The sequence below is a fragment of the Grammomys surdaster genome, unplaced genomic scaffold, assembly GCF_004785775.1.
Source record: "Grammomys surdaster isolate TR1022 unplaced genomic scaffold, NIH_TR_1.0 125896, whole genome shotgun sequence".
In the NCBI taxonomy this organism is placed as follows: Eukaryota; Metazoa; Chordata; class Mammalia; order Rodentia; family Muridae; genus Grammomys; species Grammomys surdaster.
In genome coordinates this window covers 2486506-2509239 of record NW_021620720.1, presented here as the reverse complement: position 1 = coordinate 2509239, position 22734 = coordinate 2486506, and the positions used below count along the sequence as shown (strand labels likewise).

Sequence of the window (22734 nt, the reverse complement as noted above, 5' to 3'; positions counted from 1 at the left end):
TTGCCTATGGCACCAACCCTGCAAAGCACAAGAAGCTTTCAGGCCGCCAGCAGTGTGCTCAGTCTGTGTGAACTCCTAATCCCTCCTGATGTGCCCACAGAGCTACTTGCACTTGTTTTGGACAGGGTCTCTCTATGTAGCCGTAGCTGTCCTGGAACTTAATCTGTAGACCAGGCTGCACCTGCCTCTGCCTCCCAGGTGCTGAGATTAAAGGCGTGCACCCAGCTAGCGCTTGTATTTTTAATAGAGGATTCTGGAGATCGAGTCTGACAGCTGATGAGAAGAAGGGATGAACCACAATATGCTGGCAGTGACAAGCAGTTCACACAGGCCATTCACACAGCTCTCGGCTGACCTAGGGAAACAACGTCATCACCCAGACACCAACCTTCTCCTTGGAACTTGGTGACGTATTTTCAAACTCCCTAGACTGTCGGAAAGCAACCCAAGCTTCCCTTTACAATCACAAGGCAGTCCCCAGGGGCTCCACCTCAGATGTCAGACCCAAGGACAAAGCTAAACACTCAGAGACTCACTTACCATTGTGCCCAACAGGAGCTCTCTGCAGTCCCGGACGCTGAGCTCAGGCACAGGGTGGGGCTCTGTGTCCATCACAAAGCCCTTGGGCACCTTGAAGGGGACACCATCGAGAGCATTCATTCTGCCAGAGAATGGTGGCACAGTCTCAGAAGGGCCGAACAAGTAGCCGGGTGGCAGGGAGAGGGTGTCAAGTCCTCAGGGCTGTTACACAGAGAAAGCCTGTCTTGAAAAACCTAAATAAATACATACATACATACATACAATTAATCAAAGAGTGACTTATTAACATAGACAACTGGTATTTATCAATATTATATCCACTAACAAGGACTTAATTGTTGGGAGCCGTACGCCATTCGATAATGGCGCGGCTTCGTGTGGGAGCCGCATACGCCAATTGTCAATGGCGCGGCTCTGTCAAGAAGCCACATTCAAAGGCGCGGCTCCGTGAGGGAGCCGCACTCAATGGCACGGCTCAGTCAGGGAGCCGTGAGGTAAAATGCGCCTGAGTAAGGCGCGCCGGCTCCCTGCTTCTCGGCTCTGACAGAGCCATGAATGGGAGCGCGCATGCGCAGGGCACGCCGGCTTCCCGCGCTCTGGCTTCAGTCAGAGCCAAGCCGAGTCTGCGCATGCGCAAAGATTAAAAATTACTATGCTAATTAGGCCTCACTCCAAGAGCACTCTAAGAGCCAATAAGAAACTAGTATGCTAATTAGGCATCATTAAGCCAATGAGCATGCAGTAAGTGCTCCCAGGACTCTATATAAGCCCATGGGTTCTGGGGCTCTGGGTCCTTCGCCACTACCATCTATGAGAGCTGTAACACCATCTAAGAGCTGTAACACCATCTAAGAGCTGTAACATCATCTGAAATTGCTGTAACCAGTAAATTGCTGTCAGAAGAATCCTGAAGTGTGGCGTGTTCTCCTTTTCGGCGAGGCGGCGCGTCACACTTAATCTTACACAGTATGTGTAAGACCTCTACATAGAAAACCAAAAGTTATTAGATTAAATGGAGGAACATACCCTGATCAAAGATGATAAACTTCAACATATAACCTCCTGCAAACTAATGTACAGATACAAGGAGCAAAATTCTATCATGTTTTTGGTGTAAATTGGCATGCTAATTCTAAAATTAAATAGGATACAAAGAACCAAGAAAAGCCAGTTTCTTTTAACTTGTATGTGTGTCTACATGAATGCGGCTGATGTGTGCGCAGGTTCCCAGAGAGTTGTAAGGGTGCTGGATTACCTAGAGGTGGAGACACAGGCAGTTGTGAGCTGCTTGACACAGGATTTGGAGCCTAACTTTTGGCCTCTGTGAGCACAAAGCACTCTTAAGCACTGAGCCATCTCCCTAGCAGCAGGGCAATCTTAAAAAGAGATAGAGACAGACAAACAGACAGACAGACAGACAGACTGACAGACAGACAATCAGAAATCTACCACTGGGAGACAGAGGTAGGAGGGTATCTGTGAGTCCAAAGCAGCCTGTTCTACATAGTGAGGTCCAAGTCAGTCAGGGTTATATAGTGAGACCCCTTTCTCAAAAACAAAAACAACAAATAAGTAAATAAATAAAAACAAACCAACTAACCAAACAAGCAAACACTAACATCCCTCAATCAACCAACCAACAAACAGTACAAAGTGTGTCATAGGTGACCCAAGTCCCTTCACAGGGACCAGAAGCATGAAAACGGTCCAAAGGCAGACCACACAATACAGACCCTTGACTAATGAGACATTTGCTCTGTAGAACAGCAGAAAAGACTTTTCAATAAATGTTCTGGATCAATATGAGATCCATCTTGAGGGGAAAAAGAAAAAGAAACAATTGTGGGCCTAAAGACATAGTGCAGTGGTAGCGTCCTTGCTTAGCATGACAGAACTTCAGAACTGGAAAACACTGGCCTCCACCTCACCTCATGCGCTAAGTGCAACCCTACAGTTCTAGATGTGAATGGCAAAGACAACAAAACTTGAAGTGTATGTGCCACCGTGTTGAAATAGACAAACATTTCTTTTTTAAATTTTTAGTGTTTTGCTGGGCAGTGGTGGCGCACGCCTTTAATCCCGGAACTTGGGAGGCAGAGGCAGGCGGATTTCTGAGTTCGAGAGTTCAAGGCTAGCCTGGTCTACAGAGTGAGTTCCAGGACAGCCAGGGCTACACAGAGAAACCCTGTCTCGAAAAAAAAACAAACCAAAAAATAATTTTTTTTAGTGTTTTACCTGTCTGCACGCTGTGCCCTTGTGCTTTTAGGGACTAGGAGAAGACCATCAGATGCCCTGGGACTGAGGCCCAGTTGTGAGCCACCATGTGGGAACTAAACCCAGGTCCATTGAAGAGCAGCAAGGGCTCCCAACAGTTGAGTCATTTCTCTATTCTAAAATAAATACCTCTTTTTTTGATCGTTTGTAAGGAGTTCACTTTTATTAAACTGGTCTCAAGATTGTGTGCAGGTAAGCCAGGGAAACCAAAAACCTTCACATGTCTCAAGCTGGGGGAACAAAAGAGGGGGCCATGATGACTGACTATCCGAAAATAAAAACAAAAATTAAAAAGTATTAAGGCAGAAAAATATTTAAAAATCTGCAATAAATATAATTTATGCAAAAGCAATCCTGTCACCTCTCCTTCATGAACCCAGAACACAGACTGAGTCATCTTCCTTTCCAGAGTAGGAGGCGGCTTTTGGGAGGAGGGACTTCCTGTAACCAAGTATCTCACTGGAATTCGTATTAAACAAAAATGTACAATCAATCTTCAGGCACAAAGTACAGCTTTGAGAATGATTGTCCAACCAACTGTGGTCGCCTTCACTGTTACAGTTTCTAAATCCTGAAGTCAAAAGCACCAGAACAAAACAAAACTTAAAACACAAAGCCAAGCCAATGTTGTCTTACGTTTGTGTGTTTTCCTGCACATGTCAGGTTTTGTCAAGAAAAGCTGTACCCAGAAGCATTGTTGCTGGCTGATGAAGTGGCTCATTGTTCTGTTTGTCCATCCACATCGCCTGGACAGGAAACAGTGAGGTGAGGGTGTGGCTGCCAATCCAGAGTACCTGCGCTCAGAGAAGACATGAGTGAACATATCTTCCCAGAGCTGGGAGCCAGAGTGGTGATCTGCATTCTGTTGATGATGCCTGGCTATGTGGTAGTGCCACCAGACATCACTAGTTGGGACGGAGGTTTTACAGATGAAAATGACAGTCTTCTGGATGTCATGGGATTTCATAGCCAGGAAGGAAGGCTGGAAGAATGCCTTGATGCAATGGAACTTCTCTTTGCCAACAATGATGGCCTGGTTGTAGGGTTAGCTAGTAGCTCTTCTCCAGGGAGGAGGAGGAGGAGGATGCAGCAATGACTGTCTCTTGTTCCAAGTCCAGTACAACATAGCACAGCTTCTCCTTGACATCATGTACAACTTCCCCATTAGCAGTGGCAAAAGCTTTAGCCGTGCCCAGGCAAGATCTTCATGGGGTAATCTTTCAGGTCCAAGACAGCCAGGTTCACACGCAAGATGGCGTTGGTGAGAGAGCAACCTTCGTAGATGGGCACAGTGTGGGTGAGACAGCGAACCTTGCAGAAGGGCATAGCATTGTTAAGAGCATAGCCCTTGTAAGTGAGAGTGTAATTCTTACAGATGGGAACAGCGAAGGTGATTCTGTCTCCAGAATTCATGGTCCTATAAGGCTTGTACAGGGACAGCACATCCTGCGTGGCTATGCAATGGCTTGGGTGCAGAGGTTTTGAACATGATCTGGGTCATCTTTTATGGTTGCTTTTAGGGTTCGGGGGAGCCCCAGACAATAGTATGGAGTGCTCCTTTGGGGCTACACACCTCACTGTAGAAGGTGTGGTACTAGATCATGTTGACCCAGGTGTCTTGTTCCATGGGATACTTCAGGGTCAGGATGCTCTTCTTGCTCTGGACCCACACAGGAGTCCTTTGGCTTGAGTCCACTATCACACTCTGGTATCGCAGACAGCCCAAGATGGAGGTAAAGACTGCTGGGAAAGCTGGACAGTGGTGGTGCATGCCTTTAAACCCAGCACTGAGACAGAGGCAGGTGGATCTCTGTGAGTTCGAGGCCAGCCTGGTCTACAAATTGAGGTCTAGGACAGCCAGGGTGGTTACACAAAGAAACTCTACATGTGAACCTGGCTAGTTTTTTTTTTTTTTTTCAAAAAAAAAAATACTGTTGGTAGCACGGGGTTGCTTTGGAAAGAAGTTTACAAAAGACCAAGGATGCAGAGCCAGTCTGGGTGGCATATGTCATCGGTCTGGGAGGCAGAGGTCTATAATCCCAGGACTCAAAAGTCTGAAGCAGGAGGATCACAAGTTCAATGCCTACCTGGGTTATAGAATGACATTAAGTCTAGCCTGGGCAATTTAGTGAGACTCTGTCTTAACATAAAGGAAAGAGGAGGGCTGGGGCTATGGAGCTCAGAACTCAGTGGTAAAGTGCTTACTTAGCAGACAGGAAGCCCTTGGTTAATCCCCAGTATCACATGTATATAAACACATACAAAGAAAAAGACTAGTCATGAAGACAATACTGATAAACTGGATTGAAATTAGAAGTTCTATCAGAGTTTAGAGACAACCAGAACGGGAGAATCATATTCATGCACTGTCAGTAAGAAGTAGTCAGTACTTGTCCAGAGTGTCTATTGAAGCTGATATCCTAGAATTAAAAACTCACCTTCATATCACTTATTTTTTGGATAACATTGTACAGTATCTGCCCTTGGTTTATAGTAATACAAGGAGTTCACTGCTTTGGAAAAAGCAAAAAACAAACAACAGCAACAAATACAAAGCAAAAAAAAAAAAAAAATCCTCAAACCCTTGTTCACATGGAAGTCAAGCTCAAAACTACCTGTAATACAAAGTAAACTCCTGATCATACATAGCCTGGCAGTTTGCACACAATAGGACAACACACCTGGACCAGGGTGTGGCTCTGGTTTCACACAATAGGACAACACACCATGAACAGGACAACACACAGCCCTGCTGCTCGGGGTCACTGGGCGGTCATACTGTTCCTGGCAGGACAGTCTCATGGAGAGCTAGGGTGGATAATCTGGGAGCAGACAGGTCACGTGATGACCGGTGCCAAAGCCTTTAATTCCCTCATCTCCTCCCCCACCTGCCTGTTCTCATCAGTGTCTTCCTGCCTCTAGGACTCATCTCATCCAGCCTCAGTTCACATCCCTGTACGTCAGTGGGTGGCACTATGAACCTCTATGGGCAAGATCAAGCAAATCTTGGAGTAGCCACCAGTCTGCTTTATTGGCTCAGTTTTACAGGGTACCAGTGAGGTCTAAGGATGTTACAGGAGGCTCAGAAAAGTTCAGCAGGCTTTACTACCCTCAGATTTATCTTTTAGTCTCAGCTATTACTGAATTTTGAATTACGGAGAAGCCAGCTACTATTGAGGCTCAAGTGTAAAATCTTGTCCACTTAAGATACAGACATAACCACCTCTCTCCTCATCTTCCACTTGACATCTGTATCCCTAGTAACTGTTTTCTGCACAGACCTGAAAGGGCTTCTAATTTGAAGACTCTGAGGATCTCTTTCTGAAGAACAGCAAGGGCCAGAGTGGAATTCGGAGCTAGTTAGAACATTTAAAAATGTACCAAGGCGTGCCTCTGGAAGGGGCAGTCTTGTCCTTGTGGGGCTTGGGAAAGCTTTAGGAAACAGACAGGGTTTGACTTGGGTATCAAAGGGGAGGAGGATGAAATTGTGAGCAGAAAAAGAATCAAAGAGCAGGCTTCCAGAGAAGGAACTACTTGAGGCAGGAAGCAGATACAGGACCCTGCAGGGTGGGGTGATGGGTCACAAGTATGTAAATGCAGCCTGCAGTAGATTGGGGTCCTCCTGGGGAGGACTCTGAATTTTGAGTTCTGACTCTGAACACTAGGTGTCAGAGAAAGCCCTGAGGGGTTGGGATGGGGTGGGGGATGCAAAAGCAAAGCCATGTGTGCATGTTTCAATGTCAGCAAACGATGACCCAGCACATCTCAGATTCCCAGCTGAGTATGGGGCTGGACACTGGAGTGGGCATTAGTCACGGTGATTGACCTGGGTGGGGGCCTCACAACAACTGACTCCTCAGCGTCCTCTAGTCTCTTGTCATACACTATTTAAACGCTTTTATTTTCCCCAGAGCTGAAACATCACCTGCTTACCAGCAGCCTTCTCCAGGAACCTTCCTGAATCATGTAGAGGCAGTTCCTCCAGGCTGTCTTTGAATTTCCAAACAGCCAAGGAAGGCCTTCCTCCTGCTTTTACCCCCTAAGCATGGGCACTTGACTTTATGAGGTGCTTGGGGTTGAATCCAGGGGTTCATCCGTGATGGCAAGCATTCTGCTAACTGATGTACATTTCTACCAGCCCGCTCCCCCCGCCCATCTTGTCTGACCCACAGGGTACTCAGTGAACCAGGCAGGGCACACACGCAGGTGCAACAGTAACTTACTCTCACTACATGACAGTTTATATTATCTCTTTTAAATGTGTTGTCTGAAGACAATTCCTACTTAAGGATCTCGTAGAACCTTCCAAGTACTCAATGGTTTTTGATTGTTGTATCAATGACCATCTTCCTTTTAACCTGTGTTCTCTGTGGGGTTATGGGGCATTTCTTAGCATCCACAAGCACTCTGTATGAAACATCTGGGCAATGGAACTACAGAGGTGTTAGCACTTCCCTGGTAGCATTGTCATAGTGACAATGAAGAGCTTCATCTGTGAAGCTATGGGATCAGCGAAGGCTAGTCTGATGGAGTAAGATAGAGAATCATCAATACCAAGAAGCCAGGAATCCTGTCCACTTTCTTATCCTCTTAGCACCTAAATTATGGTACAGGAAAATTGGAAAACAAAAACCCCATCTTCCAAAGGACACAGCTCAAATCCTGGTTCCTTACATGAATTAATAAAGTGACTGTCTGCTGACATGCAAGTCTACACAAGCCAGCTGCCTCCAACACTTTTTTTTTTTTTTTTTTTTTTTTTGCTTCAGAGATTATGAGAAAACAAGTGTGTTCCAAAGGCAAATGGAATCTGCTTTGGAAACAAAATCTTCAGCTGCAGCCAGGTGCGTGGCGCACCAGGAACTTCTGTGTGGACGTATGCAAAGGTACAGATTTCACTCAAGTTAACTCACAAAGTGGATCGGGGTAATGAATCAGTTGAAAGAAGTATTTTTTTAAAATGTATCATTCAAAAAAGAAGCTAATTGGAAATAAGACATAATGTGTACTTACCTTGTGATTCCCAGGAGGGCTTCTCTGTGGACAGTATATGAAGACGCGACTGTACAACAGATGGAGTAATCCCAGCTAAGCTTTTTAAAAAGTCACATGGACACAGAAACATGAAGGGTTTAAGAGTGATTAACTGGTTGGCTTGTTGCAGCTAATTCCCAGATAGCACAAGCTCAGGTACTCCGGCTAAATACTTAGTGTTCCTCCAATGGCCTGCTACTCTTCCTGTATTTATTAATTCTTCCTGTTGGTCTCGAAGAAGTCCTGAGTTTGTGCGTGCTTTATTTTGTTCATATATGACTAATCTAGGGCTGGAGCAATGGCTTAGTGGTTCTAAGTACTGGATGCTCTTCCAGAGGACTCAGGGTCTGATCCCCCATGTCCACATGGTGGCTCAGAACCATCTGCAAATCCAATTCCAGGGGATCTGGCTCTCGATTCTTGCCTGTTGGGCCCAGGCAGGCATGAAGTGCAAAGGCATACATACAGGCAAAATACCCATACACATCAAATAATTTTTTAAAAAAATAAAAAATGTGAGAAGTTAACAGCTAGCTTTCTGATTAATCTTTGGATTTTATTACTCTATTTTATTCATTGATGTTTAATATAAGGAGAATTTAGGTAAAAGTGAAAAAATAAAACAAAACAAAAAAAAATGAATTGGTAAAGGGCTGATCCAAATTCTGGTGACTGAAAAGATGAAGAAAGAACCAGGTTGTGGGTATAGTCAGGGGTAAAGCACTCACCTGCATCTTTCAAAGCCTGGAAAGAAACAGTGGCTGGTGTCATTATAACTCACAGGCAGGCAATACACCAGGAAACCTATTGCTGGCACCGAATGTTGAGTGGAAACAGCTTTTCTCCACCGAGGACTCCACACCTTTTGTGAGTCAGCTGCTGGGCCTCCCGAGTCCCTACCCGGCATTGCTGGCACCCAGTGATAAGGCTGACACCAACACTCACACTATTCATCTTTAGTCTCTGCTCCTCCTGCAGTTCACCTCATAGCAGGAAGAGCAGGGCTCAAACAAAAAGGAGCACAGGCCTGTGGGTTACGTGAAGCTAATCATATCAGACCTTAGGACCTGCTGGGAAAAACAGCCCCTGTTCCCGAGCTGTAGAGTATAATGCACAAATGGAGCAATGTACAGTAGACTGCAGAGAAGGACAAAGGTGTCAGCATGTTACACCTAAGTGCTCCCGAGTCCACATCATTTCCAAACCTGACCGTGACCTTTCTTGCTATCCAGAGTCAGATTCTGCAGACAAAGTCTTGTGCTGAAGACTCATTTTTCCTGCAGCAAACACCTGTGTATTAAAATTAAACTTTGGAGTGAAGTGCTATGATATGAAGGTGAAATGTGTCAAATGATTTGAGAGAGAATAAATCAGGGGCAAAGGCTCAAACAAAAAAGCAAAAATGGTATTTATTCAGCTTTTAGGAAATTAAATAACAAAACCCAGAATAAAGCAAAACAAAAAATATAACATGTCACATGACTGATCATGTCCAAGCACAATAGCACTTATTAATGAATATAAAAATAAAATTTATCATTCATATTTGCTCTTTTCCCAACTTTTCCTACATGGATGTTTTTAGAAGCTTGAGCTACCCGGCCTCCACCAAGTGACTGAGATTACAGTCCTGCAGGAAATAAGTTTCTACTCTTGGAGGCCCAATATAACCAGATCCCTCAGAACGTTTGCACTGGCACTTTCATGAGAAAAACAGGCTCTGTCTGTCAGAGCACAAGCCAACCTGGCTATGGTAACTCTTCAAGTTTTCTAAGCTTTCCACATGACAACCGTTCTAAGCCATCAGTGATCCTGGCAGCCGCTGCCCCATCATCCTCAGGAGCAGCCTCTTATACTGCACCAGAACTGGGAACAACAGAACTGTAGGTCTAACGTTGAGTGGTGCTGCTGGGAGCTGGAGGGTAATCGGGATGGGAAGATAAGAATCAGTGGCTGCTAAGTAACCGAGTGTGCGGCCTGTACTTACCCATCAATACAGCAAACACAGAGCAAACGAGCAGGCCACACTGAACCAAGCCCCTCAAAACAGAGGCAGATTTAGTGAGCCAAGGCCACAGCCCATGCTAATAACCTCAGCTCATCTAGAAGAGCCCTTCCAGAAGAACCTTACGAATCTCCTGGCTCTAGAAGCACCCCTGCCCAGGGCAGAAAACAAAGGAAGCAGGCTTTCCAGCTAGGACAACGCCACATAGAGTTTAAGTTGTGCAGAAGACTACAGCATAAGATGACGGCATCTCCAATATGTGGAGCTGCTGTGCTTGCCCGCTGGACCACACTCCTGGAGCATCTTAGTGCAGCTGAATGGCAGTTGCCCAGATGTCGTTGCTGGGGAGCGGAGGAAGGACCCATCCTTGGGGAACGGAGCTGCCTTTAGGATGATCAGACGGAACCAGGTACTGATCCCAGTCGTGCCTTAAGGAGGTTACAGAACCAGGGTCATTTCCGGTTTTCTCCCAGAAAGATATTCAGAAACTATATTTCATATCTAGGATACTGTTTTCAAAATGATACATGTACTAACCTGCTAAAAACCTGAGCTTATAGAAAGTATGCCAAGGGTCACACTAATGTACACATTTAAGGAAAAACATTGATCCTCATTATCTGCATATTTTACATTTGTAATTTCTCTCTCTCTGAGACAGGGCTAAGGCTGGTCTTGAACTCCTTATCCTCCTGCCTCCACCTCCCAAGTGTAGGGCTAAAGGCATAAGCCACCAAGCTTACCTATATTAGCAAATCTAAATCATCCCATGTGGCACTTTCATGGAAAACCGAAAATGCAGAGGAGAAAAAAAAAAATCTGTCACCAAAATGCACATTCCTAGGTGAAGGCCCTCTGCTTTCTTCTCCTCAGCTCTTATGGTATAAATCAGCATCCTTTCCTGTCTGTCTCTGCCATGTTGTTCAGTTTTGTGCTTTTTACTGGTGACTTTACTCTTTAAATGGCACCCAAGTATCCCGGTAAAGTGCTAATTTACCATGTGTGAGAGAGTTGTGAAGTATCTTGTACTCATGACAGTGTAATCTAGACAAGCCTCGCTAGACTCAGATTATAGTGCAGTTGGCCCCAATGTAATGCTTATAGCCAACAGCATAAATGAAATTAGGCATCTTCAAGCTGACACATGGAACAAGACAGTGGTCAGCTAATAAAAGTAAGACAAAGGCTGGGGTGATGGTTCCACATTAAGAATACTGACTCCTCTTATAGACGACCAAGGTTTGATTTCCAGCATCTATGTGGTGGCTCACACTGTCTATAACTTCAGTTCAGAGAACCTGAAGTCTTTTGGCTTCCATGAGCACCAGGCATGATACACATATGCACATTCAAAATACTCAAATCACACTTAAAAACTAACAAAACAACCCTGAGACAAAAGGCTCAGCTGTCTACCTGGCCCTGACTCCTTCAGGAGACAATACAATGCAATGTCTAGTATTCTGTGACTCAATATTCACTGTAACTTAACAGAACCTACCTACCATTAATAAAACGTTTAAAGGCTAAAACTAGTGCAATGATGTTAAAACTTTTCCTGAAAAATAAATTTGATATGCCAGAAAATTCCTTCCCAAGATTCAGAAATTGCTGGAATGTTGGAAGAAGTCTCCAGCATTTCCAGCCATTTTTCTGAGACACCTAGGTCCAAAGATGTTGCAGCTTAGAAAACAAAGAAATGCTCTAGGTGTCAAGTTTGCACTGCCCAGGACATTCAGTCACTGACTTCTCAAAAGACTGCATGTGGAAAAGAAGCCACTGTCACACCCGAGACAGCTGAGAATCACCCAACTCCTAAGTAGCCAGTTCAGTTGAGAGCATTACGCTCAAACTTGCAGGCACACAGGGGTCACCACGGGTCTCCGCCTCCATGGGCAACCATTCAGGAAAAGACTTCTTTTCCTGGGTTGACTCAGCACTAAAAGAGAATTAAGAAAACAAGGCCAGCTATGGTGGCACATGCCTTTAATGACAGCAACGAGATGGAGGCAAACGGATCTCTGAACTCAAGGACAGTATGATCTATAGAGCACACACAGTCAAATTTCAGTTTCCTTACCTGTTCAAATGGAGACACTGACTCCCAAGAATTAATAAGGACTTTAAAGGTACAGGTGGCACCCTTGAAACTCGACAACACTGCACACCCAAAAGGAACTTTTAAGGAAGATACAGCAATAGACCTCAACAATAGAAAGCACTTCATCAAGAGCTTCCCGTACCCAAGGAAAAGGGACAGTAGAAGCTGCCCTTCTGACCTTATCTGAATGAGCGCAGGCAAGGAGTGCTCAGCCTGGAGGTAATACTGACGGAAGGGCTGCAGGAGGTGAGCAAGTGGGAACGCATCTGAAAGAGGAAGGCACAACATGTCACCATGTTTGCTTGCTGTTAGGAGTGCACTCTCAAAGCAAGATGACTGAGCCACTGATTATGACAATAAGATCCACCCTTCTCCTCTGTAAAAAGGAGGAGAAAAACGCATCTGAAAGAGGAAGGCACAACATGTCACCATGTTTGCTTGCTGTTAGGAGTGCACTCTCAAGGCAAGATGACTGAGCCACTGATTATGACAATAAGATCCACCCTTCTCCTCTGTAGCCCTGACTTTCACCACGCAGTTAAGAATCTCAGCTTGTAGTCAGGTCTTCCATCTGGCTTAAGCTGAGTTACTCACAATAAAAAGATCTCCCCTCGTATGTACTGGCAAAGATAGACTTACCTGGATCCCCGAATAACTTGGACTCAGTTTCACGTTTCTGAAGTAGAAGTTTCTCTTTCTCTTTTCTCTGCTTCTTTTCCAGTTCTCTTCTCCTCTCTTCCTCCTGCTCTCCTTCTAGCATAACTCGGAGGGCTCTCTCCTCAGCTTCATATAGTTCAGAGCGCTTTTTAATGAGCTTTCTCAGCCGCTGAAGATGATGCTCAAAAGTCTCATCTGCTGAAGCAGGAGGACAGACCCCTGTGCAAAACAAACGAACAAAAAAAAAAAAAAAAGAAAAGGGAACAGATGTTCCTTTGCCTTCGAATTCCCAGGCAGTTCAAAGCAGATCAAGGGAAACACCCAGGCAGTGCTTGCCATATGCTTCACACATGCCCACTACAGCGTAATACCAGCCATGGGCAGAACTATCATCACTCCCTTCGCAGATGAGGAACCTGACACACAGAGTTTACCTAAGTTCTCAGAGAAGACAACCATCTGCCACATTCCAGAATGAGCAGAAGGTCCCCTCTGGGAGGCTACTTTTTCCTTGTCTCTCTCCAACCTATTTTGGTTTCTTCATTGACCCTTACTTTGACATTCTCAAAAGTTTGTCTTTTTGGCTCTTATTAAACAGAGTCTCTCAGTGCTGGAGAGATGGCTCAGCAGTTAAGAACATTGGCTGCTTTTCCAGAGTATCCAGGTTCAATTCCCAGGATCTACATGGCAGCACACAACTGTTTGCAACTCCAGTTCTAGAGGATTCAACACTAACATAGACATACATGCAGGGAAGACACCAATTCACATATAATAAAAATAAATAAATCACTGAGGGGGAAAAAACCAATTAGGTTTCTCAGTAGTCAGGAGACAGACAGAGGCAGGAAGACCTCTACAAGTTCAAGGCCAGCCTAGTCTACAGAGTGAGTTCCAGGTCAGCCAGCAAGAACTGTCTCGAAAAGAAAAAAGAAAAAAAAAGAAGAGAGAAGAACCAGGATCTCTCACTGAACCTGGAGCTGGGCTGGCACCCAGCAAGCCCCATCCATCCTCCTGTCTAAGCGCTCCCTTGCTCCCCACTCTGAGGTGACAGGCACATGTAACTACATCTGGTCTGTGCATAGGCACTGGGTACTCTTTCACACTTAGCCACCTCCCCAACCCCTTCCCGATGAACTCGCATCTAGGATAGTCTACAAGTCCCTTAAACTCAGTCAACTCAAGACTGTCCATCCTGTTTCTGTCTCGGTAAGAGTGGCACTACTGTTCATTTAGCAGGCCAGGCTAGAATCTTGAAATCACGATCAAACAAATGGGAGGGGGGGTCTTCTGTTTTGTTCTCTGTAAGATAAAGATCTTCAAACAGCAAATACTAGCCTTCTTCCTACATACAATTGCCCTGACAAAACCACAGTGGAGTCACAGATTCTGAACTACACTGGGGGCCGACGTGTGGAAACCCGTCAGCTGCTGGACTCGTCAGCCGTCCTGAACTCAAGCTGTCCTTACCTTTCCTTGCTGCAGCTTCTTTCCTCAGCTTCCTCAGTTTCTCTAACGCACGCAGAATGTCCACCATCCTTTTGGTGTCTGATTGTTTTTTCCTTACTTCAGCTAAGACTCCATCAGCAGCTGCTTTGAGTTCCTGTTCCTGGAGGGGGAAAGCCCACAAGGACTTGTATTAGGAACCACCTGAGAGATCACACCTCCCTGAGACAAGATTTCAGAGGATCAAGCCATGCACACCACAGCCTACTGAGCTTATATTTCAATTGACCTAGGATGCTAGGTCACCGTAGCATGCTACAGGGGCTCTGCCCAAGGGCTTCTTTCCTTTTGCTGATCAATTATACGACTTTTGTTGATGCTTTGTTGCAGAGACGCTGGCCTTGACTGAACTCCCTATATCTTTGCTGGAGGATGTTTTGTGCACTGTTTTCTTTGCTGATTTCTGAACCTACAGATCTGGTTGCAGTCTGGCACTGTCATTATGAAGCATCTCCTAACTCAGAATTTTATAATGTGTTCTACACCATCTTCTAATTGGTCAATAATGAGCTACACAGCCTATAGCTTGGCAGGAGAGGAAAAGACTGGACTTCTGAGCCCAGAGAAAGGGAGAGGGTCTCAGGTGGGGCCCAGGACATGTCTGATGGAGGCCAAAGTGAGAACAAGGTGGCAGATAACAGGCCACCTGGCTGGGAAGTTGACCAGGTCAGCATAGGCAGCTTAGAACAGATCGGAATCAGCCCAGCCCTGAAGCTTTTAATAATTATAAAGGCCTCTGCATTGTTATTCAAAGCAAGGGTACACACAGAAAAGCCCCTAGCTTTACATTTGGCAACCAATGTGGGCCTAGAAATCAAAGCTTAGGGGTTAAGAGAAGTCCTGCGTGGAAGGCTGAACAAGCACTCCACAGGAACAGGTGGTTCCTTTAAGACCCCCACTTTCATATCAAAGAAGGGCTCCTTTAAGACACACTCTCCTCTACCCCCCTCACCCCTGTCTTCATATCAAAGCAGCTGCTGGGTATGGAGCAGGAACCAGAGGCTCAGGGTAGGGCCCCAAAGGCAAGGACTCCCAAGAGCATCAAGTTGCTCTCAGAGGAAGGCAAGGCCCTGCATGGTGGTAAAAACTTCCTAAAGACTGCAGTTGTGGGGGTGGGGGTGGGGAACTGAAGCCACAGTGAAGCTTGGCAGGCTTAGTGTGAGCTGACAAACAGCAGCCCAGCCCATGGTGGCACACGGGCCCAAGATGACCACAGGAACCCATGCCATGTTGAGGCCAGAGTCAGGCAGCAGACTGAAAATCTGGTGAATGACTCATAGCATAGAGGGAATGCCCCTTCCAGTGGGGTTAGTCCATCACCCTTTAAGAATGGTCAGAGAAACCCTACAGGTGTGCAGAAGCCAGGCCCAAACAGAGAAGCTGAAATCCCAAACAAAGACGAGCCTCTGATCAGGTAAGTATGTTTGAAACTGTGCTTAAGTGCTGAAGAAAGAAAAGAAACTGGGCACAGACAATCATAGAAAAAAAATTGAAAATAGTAAAATGAAGTTTCAGCCGGGCGGTGGTGGTGCATGCCTTTAATCCCAGCACTTGGGAGGCAGAGGAAGGCAGATTTCTGAGTTCGAGGCCAGCCTGGTCTACAGAGTGAGTTCCAGGACAGCCAGGGCTACACAGAGAAACTCTGTCTCGAAAAACAAAAACAAAAACAAAACTAATAAAATGAAGTTTCAGAAGGAAGGAGTTAAGAGATTAAAGAGAAAATATTTTCTGTGCTAAAAAATGGAAAACACAGTGACAAGAGGGCATCTGGAGCCCACGTGGTTGTTTCCATTATCAGCATACAAATAAATAATCTTATGTCTAGAGATGGTTGTAATTTTATATGTGCCCTTTAAGAAAGATCAGAATACAGCAGACTTAGATAAGGACTGAGAGATGGGATGCTAGGCTTCAGGCCACAGAACAGAGATCAGAGGACTCGAGATGAGAAAAATCCACAGAAGCTTCAAGAATTAGAATGGCAACTCATAGAGATGCGATATTCTGAATGAAGAGTACAGATTCTGTTTGAAGTCACCCTAGAGCGATGTCAGACAATAGATTATGTGTTTCATTCTGTAGAGTCTGAAAACTTAAAATATGTACATGTGTTGATATATCATGCAATTGATACATATTTACAATTCCAACCGGGTTTTGCCTTTAATTCTGAAAAGGATGATTCTGAGATTGTGCATTTATCAGAAATTATGGCTAATTTGGAGACATCTTTGCAGATTAAAGCTGATGATGCCCCAACATATGTACAACATACGTATACAGTAGAATGTAACACTTTTTGACATTATGGCATAAAATATCTTACAGATATATCTTACAATCCTACAATTATAAAAGGATCTAGCTATGCTTTAAAGGATATGCTCATAACACAGAAGATATAGGATCTTCCAGAGATAGATTAAATGATGCTCTATTGAATTTAAAAAATTTAAATGTCGATGAGACACACAGCACAGCTGCTGAAAAGCACTGGATTTTGGAAAGGATTGTGGAATTAGGCACCAGCTTATATATGTGATGACCTCAGAACGGAAGTGTGTTGCGTTAGGGAAGAGGTTTTGTCTTTGTTTCAACAGCAGATGAAAAGCTATGGATTCTACCAAAATTAATAAAGATCAGATTTGACTGGAGGAGACCCCCTGAAAATTCTGGCTGCAGACAAGAAATGGGCGACGGATGTTTGTTGTCCTTTAGGCTGTCACAAGTTGTTAACACTCTTAGGGAGGAAACAAAGTAAAGGAAGTTAGATTCAGAGATCTTTCTTTTTCTTTTCTCTATCCTTTCTCTCCTATCTAGTGTTACAGGAAGAGGTAGGGAGAAGAGGTGAAAGGAAAAAAGGGAGTAATATAGGAATGAAAGGATAAAAGGGTAGATTCCTGAATCTAGACTAAAGAACATTAACGAGACAAAATATTTTACATTTGGTATGGATTTTGTATACTGATACAAATTTAAGGTTATTTTTGCTACAAATACTGTATCTATGTTTCAGCTTGTTAAAGATGTTGTACCTATACAACTTATTTGAAAATACAATGTAAAATGCTAGTCCTTTTGTAAGCTGTTATTGTAAACTGTTTAGGATAATTAAGAAACACAACTTAGTAGTCAATCAAACATATAGACATGTTAGGTGCTAGTTTAGTTTATTACAGAAATAAGCATTTTCTTTAGCCTCTTATAGGTGTTTTCCAAGTTCAACAGATAGTAACTAGCTAGAAACAAGCAACATTCCCTATTCAGATATACTACAGTTAGATAAATGGTCTCCAAAAACTTCAGAGATATACAGAATACGGCATTTAAGATGTTTTATTAATAAAAGGCTTTTCACAATAGTGAAACATGACTCTTCCTGGCAGCACCCCCATTCTACTGCAAAGAAAATGATGAGCACCCGAGAACCTTCAGAAGGGCATTTGCTTCAAATTCAGCAAGCTAGCCACTAGGCAAGAAAGTGCCCTTGTCTTAACTGCAGACAGCATGCTGTCCAAGCTGTGGGCAAGCAGAACATGAAAGAAGCCAGACTTTGCAAAGACAAGGTAGGCAAGTCCTTCATAATTCTTGCTTCACAGAAAAAGTCTGTCCTATGCTGGGCCAGAAGACCAAAAACAGAAGCTCCCATGTTATAGCAGAACCTTGGGTGTCTGTCCAGGCAGCCAACTGTCTCTGTCACTGTTATAGCTTTGGAAGCTGCTTGGTTCCAAATGTCAATTTCCTATTTACTCAGGTAATTTTTATTCCTTCTCAGGCCTCTCATGGGGTTGAAGACTAGACAGTTATAGTCTCATACCTAAGCTTAAGTTGTTTAGGATTCAATAAAATGTTTTAAGGTCTAAAAAAGACTTTTTTTTTGGGGGGGGGGGGGGAGGTTCGAGACAGGGTTTCTCTGTATAGCCCTGGCTGTCCTGGAGCTCACTCTGTAGACCAGGCTGGTCTGGAACTCAGAAATCCGCCTGCCTCTGCCTCCCAAGTGCTGGGATTAAAGGCGTGCGCCACTACTGCCTGGCTTAGGACACAGTTTCTTAGCAAGTTACCCATTAAGGTGCTGGCCAGAGCAGAGTGCCATGGTCTCAGTATCACAGGAGACCCCCTGCTTGGGCCTTTTACTAAGCAGGCCCGGCTCTAAAAAGATTTTTATGCTGGTAAATGCAAGTTATGATAGAAAGTGATTAAGTACAGAACTTTGAATTCACCAAGACAGGATGGATAGTAGAGTACTTTCTCCAAGTTTGCTAAATACAAATGAACTGGACATTGTGAATGTAATTTTACCTGATAGTTTTTGTAATTGTTCTTCCTGTATATTTTACTAATGTAAGAGAAAGAGCCTTGTATTGGACTAAAAGAGAGATCTCTTACTTCAGCCTCCCACAGCTGTGACCTGCCTCTCCCAGCTGATCATACAGACGGCGCCCTCTTTTTTAAATTTTGTTTTATTTATCTCTGAGAAATGGTCTCACTCTGTAGGCCAGGAAGGCTTCAAACTGCAGCACTCCATCTGCCCCAGCCTCCCGAGTGCTGTGAGCCACCCTACCCAGCTCCATGTAACTGTCTTTGAGGAGACCCTCCTCTCAGCACCTTCTGCATCTGTACTGAGCTCCTGTTTATCCGGGTTCCCTGAGTGTGGTCCAAGGAATGCCGGAATCTAATTTACCTTGTCACGCTGGAACTCTAAAAACGCAGATTAACAGACCTGAAAGATCAGCCTCCCAAGGAGGATAAGGAATGGGACTGGCAATGCCTAGGATTCTACAATACCTCAGAGTCATACTCTGTCCTTCACTGCTCCCAAAGATGTCTTCCACACAACCGTCACACACAGGAGGCCAATCTTCCTGGGATTTGCCTTCCATATCCTCATCTGCTTGCCTCATCCTCTCTCCCATCTGTCTTATAAGTACCTGCAACTACAATTCCACCATTACAGCCAATGACTGTGCCCCTTCAGTCTTCTGCTAGGAAAACCGCCCTTGGCTGGAACGATCTGTATCTGTTGCTTTACTTGGCTTTAGCACTGCTTTTAAGGCTCAGTTCAGATGTCATTAAATTATCTGGGAAGCCTTCCTCCAATGAGCTAGATGGCTATCCCTGGGCTCCTCATACTATCTTCAGCTGAAAAATTAACATACACCATGCTGTACTGACATGATTCCTTACAAGGCTCTAAGCAATCAAGGGCAAGAGCTATAGGTTAGTCTCTCAGTCCTTGCTATCAGACTAGACCTGACACCTAATGGATCCTTACTAAGTGTTTGCTGAAGTGAAAATTTTCAGACTAAAGTACTGCTTCCCTTGTGCTGACATTCCTAAGGGTAGAAGGTTAAATCTCACTATCAATACACTTTCCAGCAATACTATATTGGCCTCTAGGGCATTGATAGACATTGGGAAAAGGGAGATTGTGTTGGCTAGTTTTATGTCAACTTAACACAAGCTAGAGTCCTTTGGGAAGAGGAAAACTCAATTGAGAAGCCATCCCCTGCACCACCACCAGACAGGCCACTGGGCAAGCCTGTGATGTATTTTCTTAATGACTGATGTGGGAGGGCTCACAACTGTGGGTGGTGCTACCCTTGGGCAGGTAGTCCTAGGTATATAAGAAAGCACCTGAGCAAGCCATGAAAGAGCAAGCTAGCAAGCAACATTTCTCCATTGCCTCTGCGTCAGCTCCTGCCTCCAGGTTCCTGTCCTGACACACGGGGATGTGGGAGTGAAATGAACCCTTTAACTTCAACTGCTTTTGCTCATGGCATTTCATCACAGCACTAGAAACCCTAACTAAAACAAGTATTAGCTGACTACACAAAGAAGGAGGGGGAAAAGAACCCTTAGCAGAGCCTCAACAAGAACTGAACAACACCAACAGACATGCTAATATGGAAGGGCAAACGCTCCAAGACCCTTGGCCCTAGACAACTTCAGGCAACGGGGAAATGCTAAGAGCGAGAGAAACTGTTTTCCCCAGGGACAAGCAGCTCAATTCATTATCGGTGGACAGACCTGAAATCATATACATACAAGTAACATTAAATGTACTAGTCAGGTTGTATTTATGTTTATATGTAACAATAAGGAAAGAAAAAAAGGCCACGACTGAGAGAGAACAAGGGAGAGGCACTAAGAGGCTAGAGGGAAGAAAGGGAACAGGGAAAACTATGTAATTATGTTTTCAAAAACTAACATACATAGACACACACACACACATACACACACACACAAAGCCGCAGTGCGGCTGGAGCGATGGCTCTGCATTTAAGAGCACTTGTAACTCTTATAAAAGACCAGGGTTCAATTCCCAGTACCCATACAGTGGTTCACCACCATCTGTAACTCTAGTTCTGGGGGGATCCAATGTCCCCATGTCCTCTTCTAACCCCACAGGCAGTAGGCACATATATGGTGCATATACAGACACACAGGCAAAACAATCACAAAAATCAAAATGAATAAACCTGAAACAATAACAGCCTTCAAAGGAAATGAGAATGCCTTCAACCAACGCTTGGCAAATCCTACTTTCTCCCAGGTTCTACTGAAGTACATTTTGAATTTGAAACCAGACAATTTGGAATTAAATCTGAACTGATGATACTGGTTACAAACTCGTGTGACTGCCGTCAGGTTAACTGCTTTACGTCTCGATCTGTAAAATTAGGGTAATGAATTTTCCTCAGGATTGTGTGTAGGACACTAGTTTAGTGTCTACTATAGATGTGAGTGCTGAACTGGGGTGGGGAAGGCATATACAGAATAGCATAGCAATCTGGGAGGCCGGGGGATTGGGTTATGCACACTCCAAAAATAACCGGAGTATCGCATGGGCCTTGTGGCTGCCAATCTGTTGACAGTGTTTTCCTTTCTAACCTGCACTTTGCTACTTACTACATTGCTTTTGATAGTTTTGCTATTTTTTTTGCGTGAATCCTTGATTCAATCATTTGAATAAAAGGTCGAGAATCTGGAAACACTTGAACCTGATAGACCCACACCACGTGATACACTGGGATTCATAGTATCAAACTAATAAACAAATGAATCCCGGAGAGAACTATTATCAACCTCGTCAGCCAATTAGGTTATAAAGATGTGACCCAAGTCCTCTAAATGTGCATGCTTTTAGGACAGTATAAAAGATAATAAGAAGACCGGTTAGTATTGAACCATCAGTAAGTGGATCCAACTTTGAAGCAGGAAACAGGAGGTGTGTCCTCTCAGAAATGCACCAGTGTGAATCTGTTCTGTGTCTAGGGGAATTTATAGTCCAAACTCGAGGGTTTTATGCGCCACACATCGTAAACACGGAATACAGAGCAAAGAGGTGGCAAAGGCTAGCTTTCACGGATAAGCAAGCATCCAGGCTAACTAGCACACAGATTCGGGTTCCAGTCACCACTGCTCCAACCACCGAGCGCACAGCGGTTCTCACCCGCTTCTTTTCCTCCACTTCTTGCACGCACTTCACCCTCCAGCGGTCAATCTCCTGCTCCCGTTCCGTGGCCTGCGCGACCTCCGCCTCCCGCTCAGCCTCACGTTCCCGGGCCCTTTCACGAAGCCGCAGCCGGCGGCGCCGGACCCTCTCCAGCCTCCGTCGCGCCTCGCCCACATAGGCGGCCTGGGACAGCGGCTGCAGCCGCTCGGCTAGCTCCGCTCGCAACGGCGCCGCCTGAGCGTGCAGGGAGGCCCAGGCCGCTCCGTCGGCCTCAGCCTCGCGCAGGGACTGCCCCAGGCTGCGTAGCCGCCGCACCAAACGCAAAGCGGCACGCAACCGAGCGCGTACTTCGCCCAGGCTGGGCCCGGCGGGTGATCGCGGGGTCCGGAGGCCACCCGGCCGCCGGGGGTTCCCGAACACCGCCTCCAGCCACTGCCGATCACGCAGGCGCTGCAGGGCTGCGTCTCCGAGCACGTCGGGCGGCGGCGGCGCCTCGGCCCAGCGCGGGCTCCAGGGCGGCCCCGGGCCTGGAGGCGGTGGCCGTGTACGCTCGACGGCGTCCGGCCCCGAGACGGGCCGGCACTGCGGCCGCGGCGGCGGCCGCGGGGGGGGGGGCCCCGGGAAGAAGGAGCCGCCGCCGCCGCCGCCGCCGCGGGAGGCCTCGGCTGGCACGCGGGGCTGCAGAGCCAGCGGAGGCTGGAGGAAAGGGGCGGATGCCCCCGGGAAGGGACCTGGTCGCTGGGGAAGGGGCGGCGGGAAAGGCGGAGAGGGCAGCGGCGGGGGCGGACAGCCGAACGGAGCGGAAGGCGGTGGCTGCGGGGGCGGCGGTCCCTGACGGCTCTGGGCGAAAAAGGGTGGCAGGGCCATGTCTGTAGTGTAGCGGCTGCGAGCAGTGACAGTAACCTGTGTACTTCTTTATCCGGGTTCCAGGAGGAAGTGACGTGTATAGCGCGCGACCGGTGCTTTACTCACTTCCTGGAATCGAGGCGTACTGCAGGACTTTGGTTGGTTGTACCAGGAAGCGTTGAGCAACCCCCAAAACCACCAAGGAGCCGTCTCCGAAGTAACAGCACTAGGGTTTCCTTTATTACAAGCTCGGGCTTGGGCTCTCCTCCAAACCAACCCTGACGCAGCAGGACTAGAAGGGAAGGCGGAGCAGCC

General features: G+C 45.8%; 2 protein-coding genes and 1 pseudogene across 2 annotated transcripts in view; all 3 read right to left on the bottom strand.

The window, feature by feature from the left end:
- Ubap1l (ubiquitin associated protein 1 like) overlaps nt 1–1016 on the bottom strand; it is an 11840-nt gene extending 10824 nt beyond the window's left edge. Inside the window, exon 1 of the mRNA XM_028752390.1 lies at nt 541–1016. Coding sequence (XP_028608223.1) covers nt 541–660 — 120 coding nt within the window. The 5' untranslated portion in view covers nt 661–1016. The remainder of the gene's footprint in view (nt 1–540) is intronic.
- A 2508-nt stretch (nt 1017–3524) lies between these two features.
- LOC114608424 lies at nt 3525–4295 on the bottom strand (annotated as a pseudogene).
- Nucleotides 4296–9232: 4937 nt separating this feature from the next.
- Nucleotides 9233–22504, bottom strand: Pdcd7 (programmed cell death 7). The gene is made up of 5 exons (XM_028752354.1): nt 21571–22504; nt 14082–14220; nt 12594–12830; nt 12133–12220; nt 9233–10281 (listed from the first exon to the last, which is right to left on the bottom strand). The coding sequence occupies exons 1-5, from the start codon at nt 22438–22440 to the stop codon at nt 10158–10160; spliced, it is 1458 nt and encodes a 485-aa protein (XP_028608187.1). The 5' UTR covers nt 22441–22504; the 3' UTR covers nt 9233–10157.
- Between the last annotated feature and the right edge of the window lie 230 nt (nt 22505–22734).